At 43.7% G+C, this 24,494-nt stretch overlaps 1 protein-coding gene across 4 annotated transcripts in view; it reads left to right on the top strand.

Annotated features, from left to right (window-relative positions):
- Window positions 1–20,518, top strand: part of RAB6B (RAB6B, member RAS oncogene family) — a 97,552-nt gene extending 77,034 nt beyond the window's left edge. For all 4 annotated transcript variants that reach the window (XM_077291269.1, XM_077291272.1, XM_077291270.1 and 1 more), the window contains exons 5-8: window positions 8,046–8,157; window positions 16,294–16,387; window positions 16,490–16,556; window positions 19,578–20,518. In XM_077291269.1, coding sequence (XP_077147384.1) covers window positions 8,046–8,157; window positions 16,294–16,387; window positions 16,490–16,556; window positions 19,578–19,642 — 338 coding nt within the window. In that variant the 3' untranslated portion in view covers window positions 19,643–20,518. The remainder of the gene's footprint in view (window positions 1–8,045; window positions 8,158–16,293; window positions 16,388–16,489; window positions 16,557–19,577) is intronic.
- Window positions 20,519–24,494: the final 3,976 nt, after the last annotated feature.

Raw genomic sequence — 24,494 nt, 5'->3', positions numbered from 1 at the left:
AGGGATCAGTGAGATAAAGTGTTTGTGCAGTAATGCCTGTAACCCGTCGGGGTTACGAAGGTGACAAGCGTCTTGCTGTAACTCGGCGGGGTTACGAAGGTGACAAGCGTCTTGCTGTGGATCGGCGGGTCCACGAAGTCTGCGGTGGAGCCGTACAGAGCATTGTGGAGTGCGGTTGCAGCGAGAGGTTCAGCAGCAGCGGCTTGTGATTGCCAGCAGGAGCTGGTGAAGTGTTGAAAAAAAAAAAACACATTTTTTTTCTTTCCGTGCAGACTCTTAAAGTGCCGGTGCGACCCAAAGAGACGTGTTTTTTTCTCTGTACTGTGTGAACTGGTACTGTTGGGTGTACCCCAGGGAAGGGGCGGTGTCCCTAAAGGGTAGCATCCCCAAAAAATGGGGTGAAAAACCCAAACAGGGATGGTTGCCAAAAAAGGGTCGGAGTCCCAAAAGGGGGTGGTATCCCAAAAGGGAGTAATTGCCCAAAAAGGGGTAGTAACCCTAAAGGGGGTGGAGTCCCAAAAGGGGGCGGTAACCCGGGGAATGCCAGTGTCCAAAAAAGGGGCGGAGCCTCCTGAAGTTAAAGGGGTGGCGCAGACCGGTGGGCCCCAGGGGAAATTGTATTATGCAGGTCCATGTTATACTGTGGATTGCTCAGCTAATGATTTATCACGACAGTGCTCCTTTTTGTTGGATGGAGAATGTGTGATAGGACTGATAGACCCAGGGAGTAAAGCGACTTTGCTGAGAACCCCTTCTGAATGCACTGTGTTACCTGGGTTAGGGACAAGAGTGAATGACACAGGTGGGGACATTAAAGGACATTTGGCAGCCTGCCTCTACATTGACATGACAGAGGAGTCCACGTATTACGATGTAAGAGTAGTCCCGGACTTACTGTACACTATGGTAATAGGGCGAGATTTAGAAACCCAGTGGGACTGGTGGATAAAAGGGAAAGTGTCTGTAGAATTAATGTGTATGAAAGTTAATGCAGAGAATGCACCCCCTATAGTTGACAGTCCTAAGTTAGGCGTGACCAAGGAAGATAGTGGACGGTCCCAACTTACAGACATGACATCACCTGATGTGTGCCACAATATGACTGTTAGTGATGTGGTAGATAAAACGTGTGGAGCTGACACCCGGAAAGAGTGTGACTTGGGGGTTCACCATTCTGTGGGGTATGACACAGACTATGCGGGTGACTGTGACTCTGAGGAAGTAAGGCAGTACAGTAAAGAAGAGCCCCACCAGAAGGAAAAGTCCTCCCGTCGCCGGAGACGTAAAGGATGCAAAGAAGTGGTACCAGTTGCACCTTGTGAAGAAGTGGAGGAGGCCACCAAAAGAGTGGGGCCTGAAGTAGGTACCACCTCGCGTGATGAAAGCTCAGCCAATCCAGAGGATGGAGGGAGCGAGCTAAGCATGGTCCAAGAGGCTGTGGATACCCGTTTGAAGCAATAGGAGCTTCGGAGACAGGCCGCTGAGTGTCGTGTGAGTGCCTTAGAGAAAGAGGTGGCGGAGCTGAGAGGTCACCTGAAAGAAAGCCAGTCAATGTATAAAGCAGCCTGGGAGAAGGTGGAGCGGCAGGTGTCTATCCTGGCCAAACGTCTGGAAGCTGGTGATGTTCAGAGGAAGTTGGCTCTGAAAGCTGAACAAGATGGGTGTCTAATGACAGCTGAAGAGAAGGAGAGTTCCTTGTTCAAATGTATGATAGACGTACCTGAAGACCTGAGAGAAGCCTGTGCCAGGGAGTCTATGCATGAAGAGTTCAAGAAGGCTGTGGGGGCATGTAAGGTGAATTGGTCCCCAGAAACTAATCAGTTAGTGATACTGTCCACAACTGATGTCACAGCTAAGAGGGTAGCTGCCCTGAGTGACATGCACCTGAGATATGTGCGTACAAAATGGATGGCCCAATTACGGAATGAAGAAGCTGCTAGACGACTAGAGCATGTGAGGAAAGCTCGGAGTCTTCGAGAAGATGTAATACAGGTACCCTTCTCTAGGGTGAAGAAAGTCATTGGAAGGAATGGTCAAGCCATGCAAGAGATGGTGGATAAGTCTGGAGTGGTAAGGTTGAGAATACCTGGTGTCCATGAAGACCAAATACCCCGAGAAAAGGGTATGGTTCCCTTCTTCGTTGTGGGAACAGTGGAGAGTCTTAGCAAAATACAGACTCTGCTGGAGTATTGCATGGTATATCTGAAGGAAATGGAGCAGTTAAGGGTTGAAGGACAGCGCCTTACAGGACTGCTGCGCCCATTTGATGGAAAATGGCAGCCACTTTTGACCCGAAATGTGGAAAAACAAAGGGGTGGAAGTACCCAGCCTGAAGGAAGACTTGGAGGCAGTGACTCCTCAGTTAGCTCAGGGCTGAGTGACTTACGTGGGAGACCCGGTAGCGGACGTATTGACAAGGAGTCAGTCCAGACAGGTCGTATGGGTGCAAGGGGATTGCGACGCCAGACTGACCATGTTGCCCAAATCCGACTGAGACGGTCCTCTCAACTGGTAGGACAAGGTGACTTGCGTACCCGGTCTCGAGATCCCGGGTGTGTGACAAGTGTTCAACCCCACGGGTTTGAACAGAGGGGGGGAATATGTGGTGTAGTGACCAATGTTACAGCCAGGGGGTGCTGTGTGTGCGCTGCAAGATGCACTTGGAGGCATAATTGTGACGAGACAAAGTCCGGCACTGTTGTGAATGGCAGACATGTGTCGCAGAGGGAGTCTGCGTGGTAAGTCTGATGCAATGTTGTTGTTCTGGGACCTGTAGTCCCTCAAGAGTTTGTATAGTTGTAAGGGAGACTTACTAGGCTAGTTATGTGAGATGGGCTGGAAAAACTAGCCACACATCCACACTCCCACCTGTGGGAGTGGTTAGTACTATATAATGTGACTGAGGGATGGTCACATGGTCTTGGAGTGTGGACCTGAATGGTCCTGGAAGCCTGTGTTGGAAGTCCTGGAGAATAGGATTCCTGAAGAGCACATGGCAGGGCTCTGGACCCAGCACATGCCAGTGTGTGGGACGGATGGAGATCCGTGTTGTACTGACCGGGGTCAGAGTAAGAAACATCTGAAGGATACCTCTGTGGAGGAGAGGTATCCGAGAAACCTGTGCGGCACCAACAGGTAACGGAAAGGGATCCGTGTTATGCTAACCGGGGTTAGAAGAGAGAGACATTGTGTATGGGGCACCTCTGAGGCCAAGAGGTGTCCAGGAACCCTTGAAGGTCGCCAACGGGTAACGGACGAGGTCCGTGTCTTATGCTGACCAGGGTCAGAGACGAACTGTTGTGAAGTTGAATACGTCCAGATGGTGTTCAAACTGTTACTAAGTTCCCGAGGATGTGCTTTATATTGTGTGAAATAAACCTAAAAGACTCTGTTTTGATAGAAAACCGTGCCCGAGTGCGTTAATCCCGTGCCAAACGAGTGTCCCCCAAGACACATAGTAGGCGCTATGCTACAGCGCATACCACAGACCTTCCCTGTGGGCGTTTGTTTTTTCTGTGGTATATGCCCAGTTTGCTGAAGGCAAAATTTGCACTATTATTACCTGGGAGCATATCTTTTTAATAAATGGTAACCAAAGGAAAAGAAAAACTTTCAGTTGAGCAGCAGCAAATACAGGAGGTACTTAGTTTAAATAAAAAAAATCCAGGGAAAAGTCCTCATAAAGGGCATTAAGACTCACAGTACTTTTGGGGTCAATCTGCAGGTTAATAGTGTTCTAAAGCATCGTGGCGCTGCATTGCTAACCCAGCTACCGAGCTACTCGCTGACACTGCCGTATAACATGTCTGAGGGCTATTCCATTTTTATCACATAGCACTCGGCACAGTGTTATGCTTTCCGAGTGCAGTGCAATCCCTGCGGAAACCAGCAATGGAGAAGATGGAGAAACTACTTTCTCCGTCTCCTCTGCACCTGTGCTGCAATTCTTTCATGTGAGACACTCAGATGAAACTCTGACAGGGCTCACTCACACAAGCAAATGGATCGGACGGGTGCAAGTTGATAAAAAATCAGATTGCACTAGTCCCATTGTTATTCTATGTGGCAGTGCACATCTGCAATTATTTTCACCTCTCCATTACTAACCTCTGGGCTTGATGTCAGCAGACATTACAAAGCGCCAGAATTGGTGCATCAAATGGTTGCACCATTTCTGGGGCAGTTGAGGGCTGCTATCAGTGGCGTATCCAGGGGGGGGCAGCCGGGGCATGTGCCCCGGCGCAGCCGACAGGGGGGCGCCAGCGGGCCGCCTGATAATGCGGCGGTCCAAGGAGGGCGTTGGCAGGGCCAGGGAGCGGGGGCTGTCTAATTATACTCACCTACTCCTGGCGCGGTCCCTGCAGGTCCCTGGCTGCCCGGCGCCCCAGCTTCTTCCTGTACTGAGCGGTCACATGGTACCGCTCATTACAGTAATGAATATGCGGCTCCACCTCCCATAGGGATGGAGCCCCATATTCATTACTGTAATGAGCGGTAACGGTGACCGCTCAGTACAGGAAGAAGCAGCAGCGCCGGGGAAGCAGGGACTGCACCGCGCCAGGAGTAGGTGAGTATACGGGGAGGGGAGCGCTGCGCTGCGCAATATTCACCTGCTCCTCGTTCCAGCCACCGGTCAGTCTTCTGCAGTGACGCTGAGGTAAGAGGGCTCGATGATGTAGTTAGTGAGCGCCCTCTACCTAAACGTCAGTGCAGAGGAGGCAGAAGATGGAGCGGCGGCTGGAACGAAGTCAGGTGAATATTGAAAGTGCCGGGCGCCTGAGCGACGGAGAGGTGAGTATGTGATTTTTTTTTTTATTTTTTTAATCGCAGTAACAGCAAATGGGGCAAATAGTTGTATGGGGCATCTTATGGGGTCATAACATTTGTGCAGCACTATATGGGGCCATAATGTTTGTGCAGCACTATATGGGGCCATAATGTTTGTGCAGCACTATATGGGGGCCATAATGTTTGTGCAGCACTATTTGGGGCCATAACGTTTGTGCAGCACTATATGGGGCCATAACGTTTGTGCAGCACTATATGGGGGCCATAACGTTTGTGCAGCACTACATGGGGGCCATAATGTTTGTGCAGCACTATATGGGGGCTATAATGTTTGTGCAGCACTATATGGGGGCCATAATGTTTGTGCAGCACTATATGGGGCCATAATGTTTGTGCAGCACTATATGGGGCCATAATGTTTGTGCAGCACTATATGGGGGCCATAACCTTTGTGCAGCACTATAACGGGGCAAGTGTCTGTATGGAGCATCTATAGGGCCATAACATTTGTGCAGCACTATAACGGGGCAAGTGGGGCAAGGGGAATGTGCTGTAGTTACCTCGAGTCGCGGTGATGCGCCCTCTGCTGGATGAACTCATATGAACTCGAGCGTGAGATAGTATTCTGAAAAGTTCCCACGCTCGAGTTCATACGAGTTCATCCAGCAGAGGGCGCATCACCGCGACTCGAGGCAACTACAGTACATTCCCCTGCATTCCATTCATTCACCAAGTTTTACAGTCAGGAGCACAGCTGCATTAGCAGAGCTCCTGGGTGTAAAATGATTTAACCCCTTCAGATGGATTTACAGCGTGGGACAAGACTGAACGACGGAAGGTATGGAATATTGTTGTTTGGTTTTTTAACTTTATTTCAGGTGACAAGGGTCTTCAGGTGGATTAAGAGTATAATAAAATCTTAAAACACCATCTGTCTTTATTTCATTAAAATACTTTTTAATAATGTGTGTGTGTTTTATTAACCATTTCGTACTAATGGATTAATAATGGATAGGTGTCATAATTGACGCCTCTCCGTTATTAACCTGGCTTAATGTCACCTTACAATAGCAAGGTGACATTAACCCTTCATTACCCCATATCCCACCGCTACATGGGAGTGGGAAGAGAGAGGCTAAGTGCCAGAATAGACGCATCTTCCAGATGTGCCTTTTCTGGGGTGGCTGGGGGCTGATGTTTTTAGCCAGGGGGGGTCCTATAACCATGGTCCCTCTCTAGGCTATTAAAATCTGCCCTCAGTCACTGGCTTTCCCACTCTGGTGGAGAAAATTGCACGGGAGCCCACACCAATTTTTTCCGGGATTTAACCCTTTAATTTAATAGCTAGAGACTTCAAATTTTACACAGAGACACTTGTTACATTAGTAAAGAGGAATATGTAATAAAAGAAGGGATATGAGATGGTTTACTGTACGTAAACCATGTCTCATATCCTGTCAGGTTTGTGAAGGAGATAGGAAAAGCCGGCAACTGAATTACCGGCTTTTCTGCTATCTAGCGCTGAAATATATATATATATATATATATATATATATATATATATATATATATGTGTGTCTCACTGACATATATAGAGAGAGACTGTATATATGTTTTTAAGAATATTTGAGCCGATGGATCCATGATATGTCCATTTTGCAAGCCTGCGACAAAAAATTGCTGTGCGGAAGCCATACGGATGCCATACGGATGACACACGGATAAATTTGTGCGTAAAAATCACATCCTCGCATTGAATACGGAACAGTGTTTTGGGACAATTACTGCGTATTACGGTTGTAAAAAACGGACCGTATTTTCATACGCCTAGTGTGACGCCGGCCTTAGTCTGTCTGGGAGGAGGGTAATACCCTTGGTCCTTTCCTAAGATATTAAAATCAGCACCCAGCCGTCTGCCTAGCCTTTGCTGATAATTAATACCCCTTGTTAATAACCAGTAAAGGCTAGTAGACAGCTATGAGCTGATATAAATAGCCTGGGACACACTATGAATATCAGCCCACAGTTGTTGGATTTCCCTCAGCTGGCTAAGAATAATATGGGGGACCCCACACCATTTTTTTCTTTTAGTCTATCTATATATCTCTTCTATTGTATCCTGACGATTCACGCTGGGAATTTACTGTACTCGGCTGATGAAATGTCGGGTTTCCTATGAGATAGGTGTGTAAAAATTGCATGGTCCATGTGCCGTGTGATTTTTTTTTTTCTCGCACCAATGGACTTCCATTAGTTAGTCTCTGCCATTTCACTCAGCCTTACACAGCATGCTGCAAATTCCATTAGCTAACATTGTAGCTAGTGCAATGCGAGGTTTTCTCACATTGCATTCGCCGAGTTTATAACACGCAATCAAAATATCATATGTACCCCCAAATAGATCCTGAAAAATGGAGACTCTACGGGTCTTGGAAAATGGCGCCATTTTTATTTTTTTTACAAATACTGAACGTGTGCATGTGGCCTTAGATAGTAAATTTATATCCAGAATTCTATACATTCACATATCCAAATCTTAGGGCTCATACACACGTCAGTGACTTTCTTATAGGCCACGTTCACATGATCAGTATTTGGTCAGTATTTTACCTCATATTTCTAAGCCAAAACCAGGAGTGGGTGATAAATACAGAGTTGGTGACGTGTTTCTATTACGGTATATTTTTCCTCTGATTGTCCCACTCCTGATTTTGGTTTACAAATCCTGATATAAAATGCTGACCGTATACTGAACCCGTAAATGTGGCCATACAAGAAATTTGGTTCTGGTTTCATCAGTGTTTTGGATCTTAGTTTCTTCAGAGTTTGGTGAGAGTTACATCAATTTTTCTCTGATAAAAAAAAAAAATGTTTCTCCACCTTCTATCAGTCCACAAAAAACAGACGGCAAACTGATGACATCTGAGCGATTATTTCACCGACCCATAGACTTTTATTGCCGTGCTTGATCCGACACTTGAATCAACATCGGACTTGTCTCCACAAATCACCGACATATAAACAGCCCCATAGACTATTATTAGGTGCTATCTCTGAAAATCATGGTTAGCGTGCAACCACGAAAAACCCGGGAGTGAATGAGCCCTTACTTGTATAGTGGACTCTTCTCTGGAAAGCTGACAATGCATTCACGTGCTGTAAACAATAGTATTATATAATGTGAAAATTCACTGCACAAGGCACGACTCCCTTCCGATCTATTGGTGATAATCCAGATATTCATGTTTGTTTTCTAGATTTGAATTCCTTCCACCAAACATCCAAATGGATTGATGATGTCAGAACAGAGCGAGGAAGTGATGTCATAATAATGCTGGTTGGAAACAAGACAGACCTTGCAGACAAAAGGTACAGACATTCATTAACTTCACCCTACTGAATGCGACCTTCACCTGTTATATTGGGTTAAGATTTTAGGCCTACACCCACAATTCGTAGCAAAATTTCAACCCATGAAGACCGTGAAGTCGACCTATAATAGAAGACACACCGAAAATGAGTGCAAAACCGCCACCAGAGCCACTTTAGGAAAAAAACACTGTAGGCTTTTAACGGAAGCGGGTTTGTGGAAGAAAAAAACAGTGGCTCCGCTATTGGATTATAGGCGCCATCCACATATACCCATACACACATATAGTATAATTAATAGGAACAGGCTTTCACTAAGGCTGGGATCACACACAGCAATATACGGCCGAGTCTCGCAGGTTGAAAACAAGCTCTGGCACCGTGACCCCAGAGCGGAGCATGGGGCCGCATAGCATTACATGGAGCTGCACGCTCCGCTCCGGAGTGCCGGTGTTTAACCTGCGAGACTCGGCCATATCTCGCTGTAGTGTGACTCCGGCCTTAGGCTGGTTTCAGACTTGTGCTCGTCAGGGCTGTGGATGAAAGCCTTCTTCCTCCATTAAGCCCCGTCCACTGCCGTGCCTACGTCTGCATGCGTCCTGCATACCTTATCTTTAACATTGGGTACGCAGGCCATGCGGATGTATGTGGATGCCTCCGCATGCGTCGTTTTGATGCTGCGCTGACCTGCATTGAACTCAACATGTTGCATTTAGTTGCGGTTGGCACAGCTTCAAAAAGACGCATGCGGAGGCATCCACATACATCCGCATGGCCTGCGTACCCAATGTTAAAGATAAGGTATGCAGGACGCATGTAGGCGGAGCTGAAAGAAAAGGGGCTTAACAGAGGAAGCAGGCTGCCATCCGCAGCCCTGCCGAACTCTAGTGTGAAACCAGCCTTAGTGCAAAATAAACACAGTCATAATTGTTATGAATTTATGGCATGAATTTTCTAAGACTTCTACATTCTGTGATTAAATAGCTAAATAACCATATTTTTCTGCTTTAACACCCCCCCTCCGCAACCAATGATCATTTTTTTCTCTACTTATTAAATAGCCATAATTTAATTTTTTCAACTGACATAATTATACAGTAATTGGGCATGTTTTTGAGGGACAATGTGTAGTTTTTAATGACACCATTTATTTTAATATACTGTATTTTTTTTGTGGCTGGTGTTTTTATTTATACCATTTTGTGGTACATACTATGCTTTGATCACTATTGAGTTTTTTAAAGTTATTGAGGCACCCAAAAACCATAATTGTATTGTTGTTGTTTTTTGCTTTTTTCCACTGAGTTTTCCAATCGGCTTAATTAGTTTTATAATTTGTTAGATCGGACTTTTCTGTATGTAGTGATATGCATATTTTTCACATTTCTTTATTGTTAACTGGATAAATGGGGGTTGATTCGAATTTTTACTTTGGTTTCTTAAACTTTTCACTTTATTTGTTAGTCATCTTAGGGGATCTGAACTTGCGATCACTTGCGCTATATACAGCAATACCACAGAAATTTCTGTATATAGTAAAAATGTAAGTCTTTTATGATGCCAAGCCAAAGTTGGACTTCACAGAAGCGATCACATGGCAAGCATGGGGTGCAGGGCGATCGGGAATCAAATAAAAATCTGAGCTGGATCGTGTCACTTAAAGGGGTTTCCCTACTAGCAAAGTATATTTTAACCAATAGATATTGGAATAGTAATAAGTTCCACAATTGGATGTGTGCTGAGATAATCTTATAAATGTGCCGCTGCTGTGTACTATGTAATGGCCGTGTCTGACTGTGCAGGGACATGGTCTGATCATACCACAGCTCCTGACCAGGGGAGGAAGCAAAAGAGAGTATACAGGCAGGACATCATGGGATCATAGCTGCTCTTTTCTTTGAAGTGAAACATTTCCCTTCCTTTTTATAAACATGTTTTACCTCACAGAAAGAATCAGCTGTGATCCCACGCTGTTCTGTCTGTATACTCTTATGCTTCCTCACCTGGCCAGGAGATGTAGTATGTGCCAGCCATGAACTGGAGCAGCTCTGTATGGTCAGACACAGTCATTACACACAAGGTCCCAGATATGCTCCATGTAATAACAATACATCATGGATCATAAAGGGGTTAAAGAGAATGTGACCGCTAATTCATGCTGTCCATAATATAGGCTGCATGAATCTGACATTGCTCCCTTATTGCAGCCATGTACATTTTACTCTAAAATGCTGCGATGAGGACGACTATCGCAACAGGCTGCTTCTTGCAGTTTTAGCCCAACTTTTAACAAAATTAGACAACCCCTATAATGTTGCTAAAGAGAGGGTTTCAGAATATAGAGGAGAGCATGCAATGGATTGTGGGGGGCAGGTTAGTATTTTGAACATCCTGCCTCCAGGAGAAAAGTTATCCCATACCAATGAGATAGGGGATAACTTCTTGATCTTTGTGACCCCTGTCAATCCCAAGAACAGGGGCTCAGAAAAATGAAGCAGGGGTTGATCATGCACACTGAGTGATGCTCCTTTCATTTTTATGGGAGTGGAACGTTCACTTATGTCCAGTGATACCATGAAGAATGAATGGAGCAGCAGTGTGGAGCATGATCGACCTCCTCTCCTCCATTCACAAGGGGCTCTTCAGAACTCAGGTTCTTGGGATCAGTGGGGTTGCAGCGCTCGGACCCTCAGTGTGTCGGAAGTTATCCCCTAGCCTATGCCCAGCTTGATAATATCCCTTTAAGCTACTTATACACATAAAATAGCTTTCAAATGAAAAAACATGTAGAAAACCAGAGCTGACGATCTCTACATGGCATGCAGGAGCCATATCACCCTTTACCGCCTAATGATGACAGGGTTATGCCTCTGTGGAGAAGTGACCGTGACTCAAAGCAAAATCCATTACATTGATTTCACCAATACCTTATGGACAAAGCAATCTAACTTGATAAATCAAAGCGAGGTGACATTTTATGTTTACACAGTCACGAAAAATGAATAGTGCTGGTTTATCTCAAGATGCCTATAAAAAGCTTCGATTTTCCAGGAAAACAAATTAGCTGTATAGCTCAGGTTTGGCAGCTCCCTGCTGTCCAAGGTCATATGCTCCTGTTCTCACAGCGCTGCACAGAACGCAATGGCTGCCTCCTGGAAGAAGGGTATGACATGTATTACTGGATACAGAGCTCATTATCTTGATGTATTGTCTTACCTAATGAGGAGAGTCTTGGAGAAATAGAGGACTCTTCTTTAACCTTTGGCTCTCGTGTGTGTGGTCCAGCAGCTCCAAGGATCCTTCGACAGTTTGGGGTTAATGTAAGAGCTAGAACAAACATCCTTGAGAAGAATGGAGCTTTACTGTTATCCATTTCATAAGTTTATATTTCGAGGTCAAGAAATAACATTTTAGGAACCAGATAGGTGGGTTCAAGCTCCTGTACAAAGGAGTGAGTCCAGCACCCAACATCTGGTGATCACCACTTACGGTTACTCATTTACCGTAGCAATAATATTACATGGTGCATGCTTTATGGCAGCTGCAAATTTTTTTTTTTGCTAATATAACGCCAAAATATTCCCTAGCAATCTAGTGAATCATTCACGTAATTCCATGTCCCCAATTACATAGTACCCTTCAAAAAAGACACATCTGTCAAGCTCAATTAGTCCCACAATCTAATTTTCTTACTTAAACACGCATTATGGCCTATTTCATATGAAGACAACCTATCATATGATTTTTGGATTGCAAGAGGACTCAGAGGAAATTCATGAACTACAAACTCCATGTAGATTTTAATCTGGGATTCCAGTTCTGCAAGACAACAGTGCTAATTAGTGAGTTACCATGATGCCCTCGCAATGAATGGATGTTAATGGACAGAAAGGTGTCAATAGCTGTATGTCACCGGGTAGAAACGGAAAACCATATCCTTACACAAAGAACTGAAGAGGCATGGAGTGGCACACAGTACAGTAAAATAGAGCTGTCATGAAATCCCACCCCGTTAATGATAATGAGACGGCTTTGCTCATTCTGTCACAGTCTACAAAGCAAAGCTACACCTCAAAATAATGCATAAAAAAAATAACACCAAATGTAAAAACATATTTAGAAGAAAAGTTTGTGTTCTTATTGTACATTGACTTCAAAGGGATTGTACCAAGTCAAAAAGTTTATCCCTATTCATAGGATTGGGCTTAAGTTTCTGATTGTTTCACCTTTCCATATCCCCATTGTAGGAATCACTGGGGGTCCCAATAGGTCAGACAACCATAGATTAGGAAGTTATCCCCTATCCTTAACTTCTAACCTTAGTACAGACCCCTTAAAGATGACCTATCACTAACAATTTTATAAAAAATGTAAAAGCCAAATGCAATGAACATAAGATTTGATATATAATTCACATTCATTAACAAATTATATACCAAAATGCCTCCCATCCTCTCTCATTCTTGTATTAAATCCTCCCCTTCTTGGGCCTCATGCTATAATATTTTCCCCCATCCTGGTATAATATTCCCATCCTGGTATAATTTCCTCATTCCGGTATATTGTCCCCATTCTGTTCTAATGTTCCCATCCTGGTATAATACCCTCATCCTGACATAATATCCCCCATCCTTGTACAATGTACCCTTTATATTATAATGACCCCCATCCTGGTATAATGTCCCCCATTGTGGTATAATGTCCCCATCCTGATATAATGTCCCTATTCTAGCATAATGTCCTCCATCTTTGCATAATGTCCTCGTTCTGGTATAATGTCCCCATTCTGGTACAATGCCCCCCATCCTGGTATAATGTCCCCATTCTGGTACAATGCCCCCCCATCCTGGTACAATGCCCCCCCATCCTGGTATAATGTCCCCCATGCTGGTATAATGTCCTCCATCTTTGCATAATGTCCTCATCCTGGTATAATGTCCCCATTCAGGTACAATGCCCCCCATCCTGGTACAATGTCCCCCATGCTGGTATAATGTCCTCCATTTTTGCACAATGTCCCCATTCAGGTACAATGCCCCCATTCTGGTATAATCTCCCCCAGCCTGGTCTTCTATTTTCCTTCAGCACATTTTAAAAAGAAACAAATGATTCTACTTCCCATCCTCTGCTCCCACAATATGCGGTGTCCTCTTCTGTTGCCAGCTCAGGAGTCGGTTGCTGACTTCAGTGTGCATCACAGGCAATGCATGATGTCACTGCTATGCGCCGTGTCACTGGCAAGATGACATCAGCTGCCAGCCTCTGATTGGCCAGCGGCGTGTACTGCAATGCAGGGACCCAGCGGGTCTCTGCACCACAATCCATTCCACCTACACGTGCTTCCTCGGGCGCACATCCTGGTGAATTTGCCATCAGTTAGCCCCCTCTTGCACGAGTCTGGTCATTACACCCCTGATTAGAACACAGCAGATTGAGCAGATAGCCGCTCACATGAACTGTGATTCTCCCATAATATAATTCCTGTATTCACAATCGTTCTTCTTCCTTTGGTTCCTGGTTTATTTGTGTATACATTCTCCTTCCTGTGATACACCCTAGTATGTATGAAGGAGATAGGTCGTCACTAAGTATCTATTATAGAGAACTATATTGAACGCGATTATATAAAATGCAGTTGGGTCTCTTCTCGTGTATTTTAGGCCACCCCGGGTATAGGGCCACGGCTGTTACAGGATCCACTGTAACCTTTATAACTACTGTTAGGCAACACCATTAATAAGGACTCCGTTCTTCCAATTTAGTTATAATTAGGTGAACTTTTAATTAATTGCAGACAATTACATTTCACATTTATAGGTTAATCAGAGCAATCATTTATCCCTCTCTTCCCAGGGCAGTTTCTCATCTAATACATTTACCTCTAATCTTATTTTCCTCATTTTAATCTTTTTACAAAGCATAATTCACAGGACAAGAGGGAGTAGTGTGTACTGTTGTAATATTACAGTGTGGCTTAGGGTTGATTAATAGTTGGTAACACTTGGATCACGAGTGCTACAAGTTATTTCACTAAATTTACGCTTAAAATTCAGTGCAGAATATCAGTAACTAGAAAGAGGACAGTGTTAGGTCTGCAGCCATCCGTACTTCTGGTGTCAGAGGCATCCATAGAGGTCAGTGATCAGTATTGAGTAATGGAACATTTGTACATAGAGTTGGTGCTAAAGATGGTTCTCGTGGTAAAGATGTTTGGGAGGCAAAATACAATATATGGTAACTTCTGACCCTTTCGCTGGCCATGTACATGTCAGCAGAATGCGTAGATTTCGGCAGGATCTGCTTGCCATCTGATGTGTCTGGGGGCTTCCATCTTTTACTGACGGCAGATATCTATGCAAAGCCAGGAGAAGTTGTGTTCTTGGGGATATAAGTCACCTTCAGAGGTTCCCCTGAGCCGATTGTGCATGTACACGGAGAGAGCTGTCTGCCAGACAAGCGTTCAGGTGACACCTACCTAATGCAGAAGGCAGGCCTTAGGGGGTATTCACAAAATAAAACATTCCAAAATGGTTTTATCATTGTTTTGTTGTCATTGGTGTATTTCAAAAGGCCTCTCAGCTACTTTTGTGCCCTAAGTGTCAAAATCTCTGGTACTTTATACATCTACTATAGGTATGATTGGAACTTACAGGTTACTGGGCTCAAAGGAGTCTGTCAGCACAGAATGACTGTTCTCACCAAGTACAGGAGCTCAGTGCACCCTTGGTGTGGCCAAACTTTTAAGTGCACCTTACTAAATCCAAATGATCCAAAGCACCGGATGTTCTCCTCCAAAAGGTTATCTTTATTATGTCGAAGCATGTGTTCTTTTTGTTACATGGCTTGAAAAAGGCCCTATGTGGCCAAAACATTGCTTTTTACCCTGTATATGCTGTGATATAATAAAGCTACCCTTTGGGGGGAGAACATCTGGTGTCTTGGATCATTTGGATTTAGTAATTTGGCAATATCGTGGGGAGTTTCACCAAGACTCTATGAACCTCAGAGTGGGGCATGGAACCACACATTTTTTACATCTAAGTCCACCTTCCCGCCTACTTGTTTTCCCTCAGTTTTTTTTTCTTTTTTCTTACTATAACTTATCAATCAATTAAGATGGGCATAAAAACAATGATCAAAATTCCCAAGATGGTTTTTCAAAGATACTAAAAGTCTTTATTCAATACAACAAGGGTACATGGTGATGGAGGGAGGAAAAACCAGAACATGCACATGCGAGCAAGGGGCGCAACAATGGAAAGGGTATGCAATGTATAAACTCTAATAATGAGCATAGTATAACCCTTAACCTATTGCACATTCCCAAATGGCCTAATTAAAGGTAGAAACAAGCATCCTATGTATGTAGGCGTATAGATGTACTGTACATTGTTCATCAACAAATGTTGTACCTGATCAAATGGCAGGGAACGTATCACAGTGTGCTCTCCCCGATGCCCGTTTCGGCTGACTGAGCCTTTGTCACCCTTTGGGGTACAACACTTGTTGATGAACAATGTACACTTACACTCTATAATTCTGTTGGATGTGTTACTGTGTGGTTTCCATGAGGATTTTATGGTAGAGCCAGAGAAGGGCAGAGATAGATGGGAAATAAGTGGGAAGGTGCACCTAAATATTTGGTCACGCCAAGGGTGCACTAAGCATCAGTACTCACTTTGAACAGTCATTCTGTGCTCACAGACTCCCTTGAAATTCCTTCATGACGCCATGGGAATGCCAGTCACAGAGGACTCCAAAACTTGCCTTTTGTTAGAAAATCCCTAGAACTCTGGTTTGTTACCACTGAGGATGTGTGGCTGAAACAATGTCTACTGCTAAAAAATGTGTGACTAAATTCGGGATGTCCCTGGCAGTTCCTACAGTAATTTTTTATCTTAAAAAGAAAAGAATGTCCAGCTTCACCGAGTCCGTAAAAAAGAGTTTTCTTTATTCACAAACTTTAAACATGGAGGATACAGACTTCAGCACGAACCATATGGGTTAGAATCTCAACGTGTTTCTGGAGACTAAGCTCCCTTAATCATGACATTATTTGCATATGTTGCATTTAGTTAGATCTCCACATTTTGTGTTGAAGCATACCCTTTCACGAAATATTCTGTGTTTCACCAGGCAGATCACCATTGAGGAAGGAGAACAAAGAGCTAAAGAGCTAAATGTCATGTTTATTGAAACTAGTGCCAAAACTGGATACAATGTTAAACAGGTAACCTGGGATCATTGTGTCTCGATCTCCTTTTTTCTTGCTATTCCAGGTCATTGACATTGCTCCAGCAATATCCTATGTATTGTTCCGTTTCTCTTTTAGCTGTTTCGTAGGGTGGCTTCTGCTTTGCCAGGCATGGAGTGCACAGAAGAGAAGAGCAAGGATGGAAGTATCCTTTACTAGAAATATTACACGTAAAGGCTAAGATGTATGTAAACATTGAATATATAAAATGTGATCTGCATAACTGCTATTTAGGATATACTTATAAAAATGAAGGTACTTAGCACATAAATTGGCCAATTCATGAGAGCCCATCACCCACGACAAGGTGACCTTCTTTGATGGGACCCTCACCTAATATCATGCCTCTCCTGGGCTAAAGGACTACAAATTTAAGGGCAGGCAGGATTCAGCACTAATAGAAATTGGCCTAGTGTGATAGAAGGAGGCAGCCATAACCTTCAATAGAATGCTACAAAAATTTAAAAAACTCACCAGCACCTCTGAACAGAATAAGGCAAGTGGGAACAGGTGCAAGCTGTATAATATACAAACTAAAGAATACAGCAGCACAGTGCAAGTGTAGAGGTGTATGCATCGCGGCGGGTGGGTTCTCATGAATTGGCCAATTATGTGCTCATTTACTTCATATTTCTAAGGATATTTTATTTAGAAGTAATGCAGTTCAAATTTCATATGTACAATATTGGAGCAATGAGGTTCAATGCACGGCCGATGGTAACCGATAAATGAATCCAGGAGACCAAGGATATTTCTATGTTACTTATAGTCAACATGTTTCAAAGTTCTACAAGTTCTCCATCAGGACAAACCACAAGTACAAGATACAACTAAAGCCCATTGTGAGAAGGTAGCCTTAGGGTATGTGTCCATGTTCAGGATTGCATCAGGATTTGGTCAAGATTTTACATCAGTATTTGTAAGCCAAAACCAGGAGTGGATGATAAATACAGAAGTGGCGCATATGTTTCTGTTATACTTTTCCTCTAATTGTTCCACTCCTGGTTTTGGCTTACAAATACTGATGTAAAATCCTGACCAAATCCTGATGCAATCCTGAACGTGGACACATACCCTTAAGGGCGGCCACAGCACCACTGCATTGCTGACCTTCCACTTGTGCTGTGGCCACTGCATATGAACTCGCCCTTAAGGCTACGTTCCCACCATGAGCTTTAGTTGTATCCTGCACTTGTGGTTTGTTGTGATGAGGAAGTTGGATAACTTTGAAACACGTTGACAATAAACTGCATAGAAATATCATTGGTTTCATCCATCGGCAGCGCAGTGAACGGCATTGCTCCATTTTATTTTGGCCGACATTTCACACATCTCTATCTGGTGAGCATTTCCCATCACCCCAATTTCCCTTTACATTGCTCTTGTTTTTCCATTTTTTTTTCTTCATGTGTCATGTACATCTTGCAGGGTGCTGCTGTTATATTTTGTTTGTACATTTATGAACGTGACGTTTTATATGAAATTAAAGTCACAGTCTTTGAAGAGGTTGTCCACTACGTTAATATTGATAAGCTGTCATCAATGTCCGATCAGTGGGGGTGCAACACCCTGCATCACCGCTGATCAGCTGTTCTATATGATGGTGGCTGCTGGAACTATTAAAGGGCTACGTTCCTGCAGCTGATCCCGGACTTCCTCTTCATGTTCGATTTGTCCAAAGGTGGAGACTGTGACACCGGGCTGATTGTGCGCCGGCGTCACCTGTCAAAACACCGCACAAGACCCCAGGAGAGCGACTGCTGACACTGCGGGAACAGAGGCAAGGATAGGCTTTATTATTTTATTGGGGTATGACAAGAAGTTGTCAACTTCTTTAAATTACAGAGCTGCTCCGTCTACTGATAGTGCCCTCGGACGGGTACTGCACACCCAGCCATTATTGAAATCCATAGGGGACGGATTTGCAGTACTCAGTCATGACCAGCTCCGTAACTGAGCACTTCTGACCACTGATCAGACATCGATGACCTATCCTTTTGTTTTCCAAAATGGTTCTTTATTGTTCCAACAAGTTTCGACCCCAGACACCTTTCTCAAGGTAAAAAACCAAGATACTTGTTTTTTTACCTTGAGAAAGGTGGCAAAACATGTTGGGACAGTAAAGAAGCAGTTTGGAAAAGAGAAGACTTCTTACTTACCACAGCTCAGTACATTCAACATGATATCGTCCTCGTCTACTACTAACAGCTAAATGTGGGGACTGTTCGTCCTGGGTGCCACCTATATCAATTGCTTTTGGTGAGGAAACCATTGTGTGAATGTCTGGTTTTGCACCGTTATATTACTTTTAATGGTAATACAAATGATGATTAATAATAGGAGGACGATATAACGTTGAACGAGCCGCACTCTGGTAAATGAGGAGCCTTAGGTTTTCCAAAATAGTTCTTTTTTGTCTCATTGCATTTTGGCACCTTTCTCAGTGTAAAAAAAACAAGTATGGTTTTACCTTGAGAAAGGTGCTATATTCCGGTGTCGAAAGGCATGGGGACAATAAAGAACCATTTTGGAAAACAAAAGGCTTTTCATTTACCAGAGTGCAGCTCGTTCAACGTTATATCGTCCTCCTCTACTATTAATCATCGGTAAGAAGTTTTTCTCCTCCATCCACGGGGCCAGAGGAGCAGTTACGTGTCACCAGGTGTTGTGCCTCCACACAACACCTCCAGGTGAGTCCATACTCCTGCCTTTTACTTTCCTTACCAGGCAACACTGCGCTTTGGGTGTGCGCTTTTGTCATCCAAGCAGTTTCTCACATTTTCACAATTCATCCATAAGAGTTTGTAGACACAGAGGTTTTTTGAGGTGTCAGCTCCAAAAAATGCATGAAAAATCACTCAAATAATACAGGAAAGACTTTTCCTATTCATTTCTATTGTAAACCACTTTGCTGTTCACGGCTATGGGCACACAGAGGGTTTTTTTCTGGGAGGTTTTGGAGCAGAAATCAAGAAAAAAAACTCTTTAAATCTGCCTCAAAAATGCAAAACTCCTCAAAATAAAAAACTCGGGAGGTTCTGCTCAGTGTCATCTAAAAAAAGCTCGGCAGTGTATCCCATGTGTTCAGTCTTATATCTAATCTCATGTATAGATGTTTTTTTCCATTAATGGATTTGATCATGTTCCTTAACCACCTCCACCACAGTGATTGACATAAAACTTGACAAACCCCAAGAACCGCAAGTTGCTGATGCCGGGTGCTCTTGTTAATAAGCAGGGCATGACAGGTGAGCTGCCAGAGGCCATGTGCTTAGCCCCAAGATGCTTCCTATTGGTTAGCCTGGAAAAACAAACATTTGGAAACCACATCTAGAGAATGTCAAGATCCACCACTGTTCCTGATCTCTCCCTCCTTCCCTGGAGACCTCGTTTGCCTTCCTTTGGTTCTTGTATTGGTCCTCAGTCTTTTTTCCCCTCTCTTCAGAGATGTTTGACTCATTTCACGTTTTTTCCACCATGTCTTTGTTCTGGCCCTCTTGTGCTCACATTCCCAGCTCCTTATAAACCCACCTTGAATGAACAGATTATTTGCCTAACACATGTACAATATCACTCACTTACTACCAAACCACTAGATGTAGACACATAGAACGGATCACTACGTGTGATAGTCTCTACCGACTAGTAAAAGCAAAGAATTTCCAAAAAGGTGTCAATTATCTTGATATAAATACACAATATCTCCCCAGTAGTTCACGACGATGAGTCCAAGCAGATTTGTAAAATACTTTGTCTTCTCTCCCCCTCTTATACCAAAACTCAGTTTCTCTGCTTACAAGGAGAAAAAGAAATTCCCGCTGTTAATAACATTGACGTTATATTTTTTTTTCCACTTTTTTTGTTGTAATATATATAATTGTACTTTATTAAAATTGCCAAAAACTATGTGACGGGATGTGTGTAGCACGTGGTATTTTAAGGGCTTGTGTTTCATCGGCGGATATGCATTTTTCATTTGGTGATTGGGGATAATGTATGTATATGAATGCGGCTTGTATAAATCTACAGCATTGTGCTCGGTAAGGAAATTCAATGGTCCATTATCTAGATGTAGCACTAGGTAAATAAAGACTGAATCCAATTCTACGCGCAGGATTATGTGTGTACATTACAGGAGATAATGGACCGGCTGTGTATTCTTAGTAGAACATGTTTTGGGGGTGACCATGCCCTGCCCCCCATAGAGAATTACTCACATTACTTTGTTTTGGGTTTTTTAATACCACACAATAAAAGCCTTTTACTTTCATAACACTTATTTCATAATTTTAATAGTCTTCTTAGAGAGTCGATGAATATAGAACTATGGGCAAGGAGGAATAATCAGATTGGACATCATCAGACTAGGAAACTGGGTCGGTGATATGCGATTATCTACTTCCACAGTACAGACACAGCAGACACAACCCCACATTTAGCATGGTGCTGTGGAGAAAAGAGTTTTCAATCAGATTGGTCCCAACCCCATTGAGCATTGTTCCCCAACCAGCGGCTCCTCAGCTTTTAGCTGTTCCATATTGTACACTGGTGGCATCCAAGGAGGTCATCTCATTACTTAAACTTTCAAAAACTTTGTGGAGTAAAGGGCGTTATGGTTCTCCTTAAAAGGGGGTTATCCAGGACTATAATCTTTTTTTTAAACTATGGGCCCCAAGAATGAACAGGCGGTAGTTTCGAACTGTTGTGCCCAGCACCGATCTCTACAGGCGCTGAGCGGTCACCCTCCACTCGCGATTCAGCTGCTTCCACTGATGTCACATCGACAGGGCAGCCGGCTCTCTGCTACCAAACTGCGGGAACTCAGCTGTCAATCAGCATGACATCAGAAGTCACCCCCCCGTCAAAAGAGCAGCCAGGAAATAGAGGTGCTCTACTGACGTGGAGCAGCTGAATTGCCGGCAGGAGTGGTCAATAATCGCTCTGAGCTCACGCCGGGTAAAGCAGGCAGGTAGTCGCCTCTGTTAGCGACTGTTAGTTTTAAGGCCCATAGTAAAGAAAAAAAATATGGTACTGGTGTCTAGAAATGAAGCAATTTCTTCCCAAAATAGCGCCATACCTGTCCATGCGTATTAACGCTATGTTCCATTGACACGAATGGGAAAATATGCACCTAACCTGAAGACAGGGGTCACAGGGTTATTGGAGAAAAAAAAGTTGGGGGGTTTCCTGAAGACCCCTGTGTCTGCCATCATGGAATTAAAAGGAAACTGATTTTTTTTTACTACAAAAAGTAATGCCAAATTATTGCTGTATGTGGTAAAGGCGTTTCCAGGCCTCTGCAATGAAGAATAAGAATTTGAATCACCTTCTATTTCCCTATTAAAATCTCAAATTAACTAACCTGATCAGTAAACACCATAAACAGAAACGTGATATGGCAGCAGCACACAGCAATCTTTTTCCGTGGGACGTGTCGTGGCCGTGTAGAACCAGCCTTAATCCGCTCCATGTCATACACTTGGCTTCTTCCTTCTTTCTTTTTTATTAAATGGTTGCATGTTGAGGTCAAGGCAACAACTTTTATTTTTTAATATATCTGGGCATGCCAGTAAAATATTGTAATGATTCACTGTAAGTATTAACCCAACTATTTATTTCTGAAGAAATTGCCTTTTTTGTAATAAGTAATCAAGATGCCAAAACTTTTGACCATTTGTCCATTGTGTCGCTCATACAGTTAAAACTGAGATCTATAAATCAACTACGACCGTCTTCAGCGCAGGTTTACTAATGGAGCCTTAAGACTTCAAACAGAACCGTAATAAACCTCAAGTGGTTTCTTAAAACATCAGAGGTTTTATTACATTATTTGCTAATCAGCATTACTGAAGAATCAATGTATCCATTATCGTCCAGTGAGGTTCCGCGATGGGGCCACTTTACATATTAGGGAACGGCTTCATCAGCACTTCTTATATCATCATCATTCTCTACACAAAAGGAAGGGATGCTGGCAACAGGGCGGGAAGGGATGCTGGCAACAGAGAGGGAAGGGATGCTGGCAACAGAGAGGGAAGTTTATGCTGGCAACAGAGAGGGAAGGGATGCTGGCAACAGGGCGGGAAGCTGATGCTGGCAACAGAGAGGGAAGGGATGCTGACAACAGGGCGGGAAGTTGATGCATTGCATGGCAGCTAGTATTTTGTCCTACTTCTGCCCTATAGTATCACTATCTAAAAAGGCAGTGTTTCCCATATTCTAGTCCGTAATACACAGATGCGTACTCCTAATCCCATCTAATGCATTACAATATTAGGACATTGCTGACAAAGCCTTAATAGGCTGCAACACACCTCACAACCACAGGGTGGCCCACCAGTATCTTGTAATGAGAACAATAAACAAGGAGCGCAAAATGTGTGAAACCTGGTGATTAAGTGGATTATCAAACAGAGGCCAAGTGGCCACCCACCTAATGGAGGTGTGCACCCCTGCACAACCCCAGTCTATGCTTGAAGGGATGATCCCTGAGAACCATTGGAGACTGCTGTGCACCGCCGCTGCTGGCCAGCACTTCCGGGTTCTGGTCACGTGATCAGGATATGCATCACCGCAGGTCCTTAAGCTGGGAAGCGTGGATCCAGCATTACCCTGACAGTGCAGGTCCTTAAGCTTCTCAATGGCATTGCCTATGCTCGTAGATGCTCCTTCCGCAAACCCTCAGGAGGAGGGATATAGAATGATGAAGGAGAAAAAGTTGTAGCGGTCTGTGGAGCGCTGAGATAAAGGATAATTATAGGGACAGCAATCTGGTAAACAAACCTTTATTAACCCTTCGATCTCAACAAGACATTTCCATAACATAACACTATATTCATCAGGAGGTACAGATTGCTGTCCCTATAATTATCCCTCATCTCAGCGCTCCACAGACTGCTACAGTTTTCTCCTTCATCACCAGCATCTTGTGACCGAGTATCATAAAATCATGTTTTGTTTTTCAATGTGGCTCCTCTCAACATCGGGACAGACCTAAAGGAAAGGTAAGAAAGATAATAAAAGGTGCAGCTTCAGTATGTAGAGCATCACAAGGGGGCCTAAGTAGGATAGTAGATTACACGTATGCCACAGATGGCATGAAATCATGTTTGCCTGGCACACTGGTTGGCACTTAGAAGCGACTAGCTCGTCATCCTAAAACATCCTGTGACATGCTGCTCAAGTCACACTTCAGGCAGTCACAGGACGCAGCGGTATGGTGGCAGATGGGACTGCAGAAGGCACTTCCAGTCCCTGTGTAGACCACAGCACAGCCTGCGCTGGATCCAGGTGGGGGCCTCTAGGCAAGCATGGCCGTGTTTGTAATTTGTTACATATCCTGTTCCTTGGGGAAAGATATATTTTGCCTGGACAAATCCTTTAAAAAGGGGTTTCAAATTAAAAAACAAAAAAACAAACAAGAACTTATTCCTGCACATTTTTTTTCCCCCACGGGTCTCCACCAATGCTACCGCTACACATTTCTGTCCACATTGCTGCAGCCAATCAGTGAACTTAGTACAGCTTGTGCAAGCAGAGAAGATCGGGTATTCACTGCGGACATTAACAGACACCAGGAGCAGCAGTAGAAACTTAGTGCTGGACCAGGGGAGGGCAAAGTAGAAGCTTAGTGCTGGACCAGGGGAGGGCGAGCAAGGTAGACATTTAAGTGTTTCGAGCTCCACCTTTCTTTTCTTCCTTACAAATTAACTACACTTGAGGCCTAAATTATATTGGTCAGACGAGTGAGCAAATTCCACATAAAACAATGGAGTTCAATTCAGCAAGACTTATTTTAGGTGTCTAAATAAAACGTAGGTAACGGACAACACAGATCTAACAGCTACTATGTGCAATACCACAGGCGAGTTCAGTAATGTGTTATGTAATGTCACACGGGACATGGTATTCTTGAGATTTTTTTTCCCCCTTTCTAAATCAGCAGTGTATATAAAAAACAAAACAAAACACGTGTCTACGTGTCCTACAGCACTGAGAAGAAAATAGGGGGGGGGGGGAGGCTCCTGCTGCAGCCCATGGTCTTACATCAAAGGAAAATACAAGTTCGTGCATCATCAGTATA

This window comes from Ranitomeya variabilis, chromosome 2 (assembly GCF_051348905.1).
Source record: "Ranitomeya variabilis isolate aRanVar5 chromosome 2, aRanVar5.hap1, whole genome shotgun sequence".
Classification (NCBI taxonomy): Eukaryota; Metazoa; Chordata; class Amphibia; order Anura; family Dendrobatidae; genus Ranitomeya; species Ranitomeya variabilis.
This window is presented reverse-complemented; position numbering and strand designations above follow the sequence as displayed.